The sequence below is a fragment of the Protomyctophum parallelum genome (genome assembly GCF_964188405.1).
Source record: "Protomyctophum parallelum genome assembly, chromosome: 11".
Taxonomy (NCBI): domain Eukaryota; kingdom Metazoa; phylum Chordata; class Actinopteri; order Myctophiformes; family Myctophidae; genus Protomyctophum; species Protomyctophum parallelum.
Window position 1 is genome coordinate 7,024,994 of NC_139707.1, and position 7,500 is coordinate 7,032,493.

At 46.8% G+C, this 7,500-nt stretch overlaps 1 protein-coding gene across 1 annotated transcript in view; it reads left to right on the forward strand.

Moving 5' to 3' along the window:
* The window catches only part of LOC310866494 (mannosyl-oligosaccharide 1,2-alpha-mannosidase IB-like), a gene marked incomplete at its 3' end in the record, with an annotated part of 131,764 nt that extends 125,458 nt beyond the window's left edge, over nucleotides 1-6,306 (forward strand). Inside the window, exons 8-9 of the mRNA XM_083776126.1 lie at nucleotides 4,422-4,501; nucleotides 6,300-6,306. Coding sequence (XP_083632252.1) covers nucleotides 4,422-4,501; nucleotides 6,300-6,306 — 87 coding nt within the window. The remainder of the gene's footprint in view (nucleotides 1-4,421; nucleotides 4,502-6,299) is intronic.
* Between the last annotated feature and the right edge of the window lie 1,194 nt (nucleotides 6,307-7,500).

Consider the following 7,500-nt stretch of genomic DNA (forward strand, 5'->3'; position numbering starts at 1 on the left):
TTCTCAAAGACACTGTGTGTGTGTGTGTGTGTGTGTGTGTGTGTGTGTGTGTGTGTGTGTGTGTGTGTGTGTGTGTGTGTGTGTGTGTGTGTGTGTGTGTGTGTGTGTGTGTGTGTGTGTGTGTGTGTGTGTGTGTGTGTGTGTGTGTGTGTGTGTGTGTGTGTGCGCGCCAGAAATGGGGGTGACTTACTGTAGGTGTTGTGGAAAAATGACTGTCTGGAATCAATAACTGTCTGGCAAAAAAAACCACCCGAATTTAAAAGTTGCATGCAGAGTAAAACACCCTGCTGTTCCTGATCTCTGCATGTTTACTGTCCTGCTTATCTGCCTGCCTTCAGCTGGTCCATGTGCTGCAGGCATTTTCACCCATTTATAGACCTGAGGACCATTCTAAATAAATGTCTTCTAAAATCCTAAAGGTTTCCTGAAAAAAAACCTGTTTCTATAAGTCAGTGGTGCTCATCTGAAAATTTGTTTTTCAGCGAAGATTTGAGTTAAAGGTATATTCAGTGATTTCACTCAAAAAACCTTAGGTTTCGTTTTTGGCTGGGACCTAAGCCTTTCATCCAATCAGGATAGAGAGCCAAAAACGAAACTTAAGGTTTTTTGACCCCCAGGGGTTAACTGGGGACAGGGAGGAACTCCTTATATGGCCAGCACACTCTATAGTAGAGAGGATTATCACAACAAAACAAAAAAATAAGTGATATTTGAATTAAGTGAAATCACTGAATATACCTTTAAAAAAACGTTCGCTCTGAAAGAAAAACACCAAAAGGGGTTCCCGTGCTGAATGGGTTAACCACGTTAACGTCCCTGTAGCAGAAAAACACCAGATCTGCTACAAGCTCGCAAACGTGTCGAATCGCGGCGCCTCGTGAGCTTGTAGATCAGGATTCAGCCATTTATCAGAGACCTCGTATATGTGCCGAAATTGTTACTTTTTCAGGATTAACCAAATTCCAAAAACGGCAAAAGCAGCAGATCTACAAGCTTCAAAACACGTCGCTTCGCAGCGCGTTTCGGTGCAGGGGACCACCTGGTACCCCCTCAAGGACCACTGGTTGAAAACCACTGCTGTGAATGATCAGAAAACGCCAGACGGACGAGGAGATAGATGGCCCCGGTGCTGACCAGACCGGGACCTCAAGCTTTATGAGATCTACTCCCCTCCACTCATCTATCAATCCATCACCGCATTAACAGCAGCCACCATCCAGCCAAATGCCGTTAAATCATGGGCCGTGGGTTGGTCCATTTGTCTGGCCCAGCGCTGGCATGTAACCAGCCATGCAGGCCGTAATAGTTCTCCGTTTCCACACTGTCTGCCCCACCCGCTGGCCAGCGTTGCCATGCAACCAGCCAGGCCCTAATAGTTCTCCGTTTCCACACCCAGGGAGTGTGACCGGACGTGCCCCAGACAAGCTCCTCTGCAGGGACGGAACCATTTTGGTTCCATTTGTACACTCATAGTTAAATTAACTTTGATTTTACAATATAAATTGGAGGTCCAAGAGATAGAAATGCCATTAAACGGGGGTCCGTAGCCTAATCAAACTGGGGGTCCTTGAAATTAAACTGGTTGAGAAGCACTGCTAGAGCCGTAAAAATGTTCTCTTATGGGGGTCCCTGGCATATGTTTTCAAATGGGGGTCCACGGGCTAATTAGTGTCAATTTGGGGTCCTTGACATGAACCACTGCTTTACGGGCAGAGGGTGGGGCTTGTGCTTCCACCCTGAAAGCAGATGGATGAAATAATGTACAAACAATTACGTCAATAAATCAGTAGACTTGCTGTGGTTTCTCCGGGCGCATTCTGTGAAATTGGAGTAATTCGGTATGGTTTAAATTGGTTGAGTTTGTTTACGAAAAACATTGTGCACACACAAATGTGTTATTAGTTAAGCATAATAAAAAAGATGCGCTCACTCTAACAACAGACTATAACAGGGGAATTTTGACGATGGAGAGGGCCACTATATTTCCACACTAACTCCAGAGGGCCACTATATTTCCACACTAACTCCAGAGGGCCACTATATTTACACACACACTCCAGAGGGCCACTATATTTACACACACACTCCAGAGGGCCACTATAGTTCCACACTCACTCCAGAGGGCCACTATAGTTCCACACTCACCCCAGAGGGCCACTATATTTACACACACACTCCAGAGGGCCACTATAGTTCCACACTCACTCCAGAGGGCCACTATATTTACACACTAACTCCAGAGGGCCACTATAGTTCCACACTCACTCCAGAGGGCCACTATATTTACACACACACTCCAGAGGGCCACTATATTTACACACTCACTCCAGAGGGCCACTATAGTTCCACACTCACTCCAGAGGGCCACTATAGTTCCACACTCACTCCAGAGGGCCACTATAGTTCCGCACTCACTCCAGAGGGTGAACCGATAATCACCAGTAGGTTACTTATCAAGACGATCTTATCTGCCTACTGCACATGCTGGGTGCCTACTGAGAACGACAACCCACCTCATATTGCATTCAGTTGCAAAAAAGATATATATATATATATTATTATTTTTTGTATAATTTGGGGACCCCCCAAAATAATGTGGCGAGGGTCGTGACTCGTGACCCACGGGTTGCTGCTATTACATATTCTTTCAGTTAACAATTTTGTCAGCTTATTATTTTTATTGAATCACCTCCAATTCCACTTGTTTATCCTTTAGCGGCCTGTATTAATTCTCTCCTCCTGGATGGATATAATTGAGATCAGTTGAGATACGCGTTGTTAATCCCCCGGAGGGAGATTAAGGTGTTACTGCAGCGTGAATAAAGAATCCCGACCTGAAAATACCTCTCTGTTTAAAGAGAGAGACCCCAAGAACAAACACAATGTAGCAATGATTACCATCTGTAATCTATAATATAATTATGAGCTGTTTGACGCTTCATTTGAGCAAAATATATATCACTTTACACTCCTTTAACTCTGCATATTTTGGATTTAACTTAACTTTGTTTTTAACGTTTTCTCTCTCTATGAAACTCTTGATATCGTTTCAAATTTAAATCAAGATTTGATTGATTTTTTTTTTGTCTAATCTACTCTGTTGCCTTTTAAGACTTCTTTAGCTGGCGTATTTTTTCATAATAAAGGCGCTAGAGTGCCACGTAGATGAGGCGGATTTTACTCTGAAAAGCCCCGCCTTCCATTACCCCGCCTTCCATTCCCTTAGTACCTCACACGACCTCGTCTTATGTCTCTCTAGAAGCGTTAATATTCCAAACGAGGTGCTTGCTGAAGTCAGCAATGAGGACAGAGCAACGTGTATTTATTAGCCATTAGCATAACTTGTGTTAACACCAGGCGCGTATAGTGTGGATGAAATGATTGACTGGGCAAATTAGCAACCCGGTGGGTGTGGGGGGAGGGGGGGGGGGGGTCTGGGGTAGCGCATCTCCGGCCGATAGGTGTGAACGATTTTGCCGACGTGTTAATGGGGGACCATTTAAAACTAAGGCGGCTTGCATGCTGTAGTTTGCTACAAGGGCTGCCAAAGTAGGCTATCTTTTGTTGTTTGTTTTTTCGCCCCCTCTCTTCGAAGTTAGACTGGGCCAGCTCTAAACTGACTGGGCCACGGCCCGCGTGGCCCAAATGGACCCTACCGTAGGGTCTTAAAGTTCTCAGTCCTGGGGACTGATTTCAGTCCTGAGGATTTCATATAGGGGTCATTTAATAAGATCACTGCAGATTTGCAAAAAAAATCATTTTCAGTCTTGGGATTTTTTGGGGCTTTAAGCCCTGACCCTACGCCTGTGGTTAACATCCTACTACAGTACATACGGCGTCACACAAAAACGCATCAAAAGTAGCCGTTCCACCGTGACGCTCCAAGCGCGGCTCGGCTACATTTTGCTGTTGTTGAATTTGAATCCTGTAAGTGTAAAAGTAACAGTTTTTGGACATATGAGGTTACTTTCCACCCGACAGACGATATATAAACTGTTAGGAAGGATGGAAGTACAGTATATCTATCTCTGTGAGCTTGTGTAGCGCTGCACAATTAATCAAAAAAAAAGACACTAGATTCAGACACCTCTGCACATCTCATTTTGTGAAGAATCGTGTTGGCTGTCCAGTTCATTTCAGTTCCTCTTATGGTATGTTTTTGTTTGTTTTTTCATGGAGAAAATGAGAATCGTTTGAGAATCGTGAAAATCTCAATTTTCGTGGAGGGAAATCGTGGTCCACATTTGAGCAAGAATCGTGCAGCACTATATATAGTCTCGCGTGTCGTTCTATCCTTGTGCGTTTGTACCGCTCCCCTCTCTGTACCCCCCCCCCCACCCCTCTCTCTCCCTCCCCCACTCCCCTTCCTCTCTGTCTCTGTCTCTCATTGATCGGTCTGTCTCTGCTCTCTGTGTCCGCAGAATGCTGAGGTGTCTGTCTTCGAGGTCAACATCCGCTTCATCGGAGGACTGCTGGCTGCCTACTACCTCCTGGACAAGAGGTACAGTACTGTCACTTCTAAGCGGTGTGTGATGTGTGTGTGTCGCGCGCACGCAACGCCTGGTTTGTCTGTAGTGTAGTGGGTGAGGCAGTGGCCTGTAGAACGCCTGGTTTGTCTGTAGTGTAGTGGGTGAGGCAGTGGCCTGTAGAACGCCTGGTTTGTCTGTAGTGGGTGAGGGTGAGGCAGTGGCCTGTAGAACGCCTGGTTTGTCTGTAGTGTAGTGGGTGAGGCAGTGGCCTGTAGAACGCCTGGTTTGTCTGTAGTGTAGTGGGTGAGGCAGTGGCCTGTAGAACGCCTGGTTTGTCTGTAGTGTAGTGGGTGAGGCAGTGGCCTGTAGAACGCCTGGTTTGTCTGTAGTGTAGTGGGTGAGGCAGTGGCCTGTAGAACGCCTGTTTGTCTGTAGTGTAGTGGTGAGGCAGTGGCCTGTAGAACGCCTGGTTTGTCTGTAGTGTAGTGGGTGAGGCAGTGGCCTGTAGAACGCCTGGTTTGTCTGTAGTGTAGTGGGTGAGGCAGTGGCCTGTAGAACGCCTGGTTTGTCTGTAGTGTAGTGGGTGAGGCAGTGGCCTGTAGAACGCCTGGTTTGTCTGTAGTGTAGTGGGTGAGGCAGTGGCCTGTAGAACGCCTGTTTGTCTGTAGTGTAGTGGGTGAGGCAGTGGCCTGTAGAACGCCTGTTTGTCTGTAGTGTAGTGGGTGAGGCAGTGGCCTGTAGAACGCCTGGTTTGTCTGTAGTGTAGTGGGTGAGGCAGTGGCCTGTAGAACGCCTGGTTTGTCTGTAGTGTAGTGGGTGAGGCAGTGGCCTGTAGAACGCCTGGTTTGTCTGTAGTGTAGTGGGTGAGGCAGTGGCCTGTAGAACGCCTGGTTTGTCTGTAGTGTAGTGGGTGAGGCAGTGGCCTGTAGAACGCCTGGTTTGTCTGTAGTGTAGTGGGTGAGGCAGTGGCCTGTAGAACGCCTGGTTTGTCTGTAGTGTAGTGGGTGAGGCAGTGGCCTGTAGAACGCCTGGTTTGTCTGTAGTGTAGTGGTGAGGCAGTGGCCTGTAGAACGCCTGGTTTGTCTGTAGTGTAGTGGGTGAGGCAGTGGCCTGTAGAACGCCTGGTTTGTCTGTAGTGTAGTGGGTGAGGCAGTGGCCTGTAGAACAGCCGATGGGAACAGCAACGTTCCCAGTTCGATCCCTGTGGGCTCCCCCAGAGTTAGTGTCAAAGTGTCATCGAACAAGACTCTGTCTGAACCCCTAATTGCTCCTGATGTGCAGGTTGGTGCCTTGCATGGTTTCCGCCGCCGTCGGTGTGTGAATGTGTGTGTGTGAATGTAATGCACAATCTATGACAAGCTCCTTGGATAAAAGGTGCTATGTGTAAATGCACCATTTACCATTATGAGGAAAGATGTAGGGAGGGAGCGAGACGGGTCAGATTACCAATGTAAAGACAGTGATGGAACATCCAAACCCTATGGAGACACCCAGAACAAACCCTATGGAGACACCCAGAACAAACCCTATGGAGACACCCAGAACAGAGAGAGAGAGAAAGGTTTAGGGCACAACATATCTCTAGGGAGATGACCCTCCCTCTCCCTGGACACACACACACAAACAAACACGCGTGCATGACGCGTGCACGCCCACACACACACACACACACACACACACACACACACACACACACACACACACACACACACACACACACACACACACACACACACACACACACACACACACACACACACACACACACTGCTATCTGCCCTCTAGCTGTAATAAAAGCGGTCTGTGTTTTTCCATCATTCCCTTCCTCAGTCTTTAAAGGACCACTTCACCACTGTTCAACCTATCTTCATATAATTGGTCCTCACTAATAATCATGATAAAATGGCACAGTTTTTTCCATAGGAGGACTGTGGGCAGTTCAGAAACCCGTCACCAGTGACATCATCGTTGGGCAGATTTGTTTCTTACAAAAATGCTTAAAAAAATTAATCGTGAGAACGATGGCTTCCATTTTCGCATTGCAACTTTTCAGGACTAGAAAGCCTGCAGTTTCTATTATCTTGGATTCCCCATCGATTATGTCACTGGTGGACGGGTTTCTGAACTGCCACAGCCCTCCTATGAGACACATACTGAGAAGGAAAAGATTGTGCCATTTTATCATGATTATTAGTGAGGACCGATTATATGAAGATACGGTAGGTTGAAAAGTGGTGAAGTGGTCCTTTAACTCTGTCCTGCCACCTGGCTGTCATTATACAAGTCTTCTCTTCCTCCCACCCTCCTTATTTCTCCTCTTCCTCCTCCTTTCTTGTTCTTGTAAATGACACACACACACACACACACACACACACACACACACACACACACACACACACACACACACACATACCAGAGCCGGTTAGCTAGTGTGATACACACAGACGGACGGATAACTCGGATGGGAACTATCTTATTTGATGCTGTCATTCTCTCTCCTGCTTCCGCAAACAATAATCACGGCCACCCAACACACATGTCAGGTGAAACGGTGTTTTGCCGGTTTAGCCCGACATAAACCGTGAAGATGATATGAAACTGTATCGACCATAAATACCGAAAAACCGCACAACCTTAGTCAGGAGTAGTACTTGCTTGTTATTGTTTGAGTCATTCCTGAGCAGATCATGGGACTAAGAGATTAGGATGCTGAGAGGCTGATGATGCATAGACAAATTATGCATTCGTGGAGGCCCTTAGATTCGTAATGTCCTCGAAGTCACGCTTTGAACTGAGCAGATTGGATTGAGTTGAATAGACAGACAGACAGACAGACAGACAGACAGACAGACAGACACACAGACACACAGACACACAGACATGACGTACTCATAGGTAGGACGTGTCAGACTGCTTCATGATGGATTGTCTGTTTACCGCTCTATTTGTCTCAGACTCCTCTCCCCTCCCCAACTGTTAATCTGACCTGAGTTCTGTTCAGGGAAAAAGAATGTGTCATAGGACTTAAATT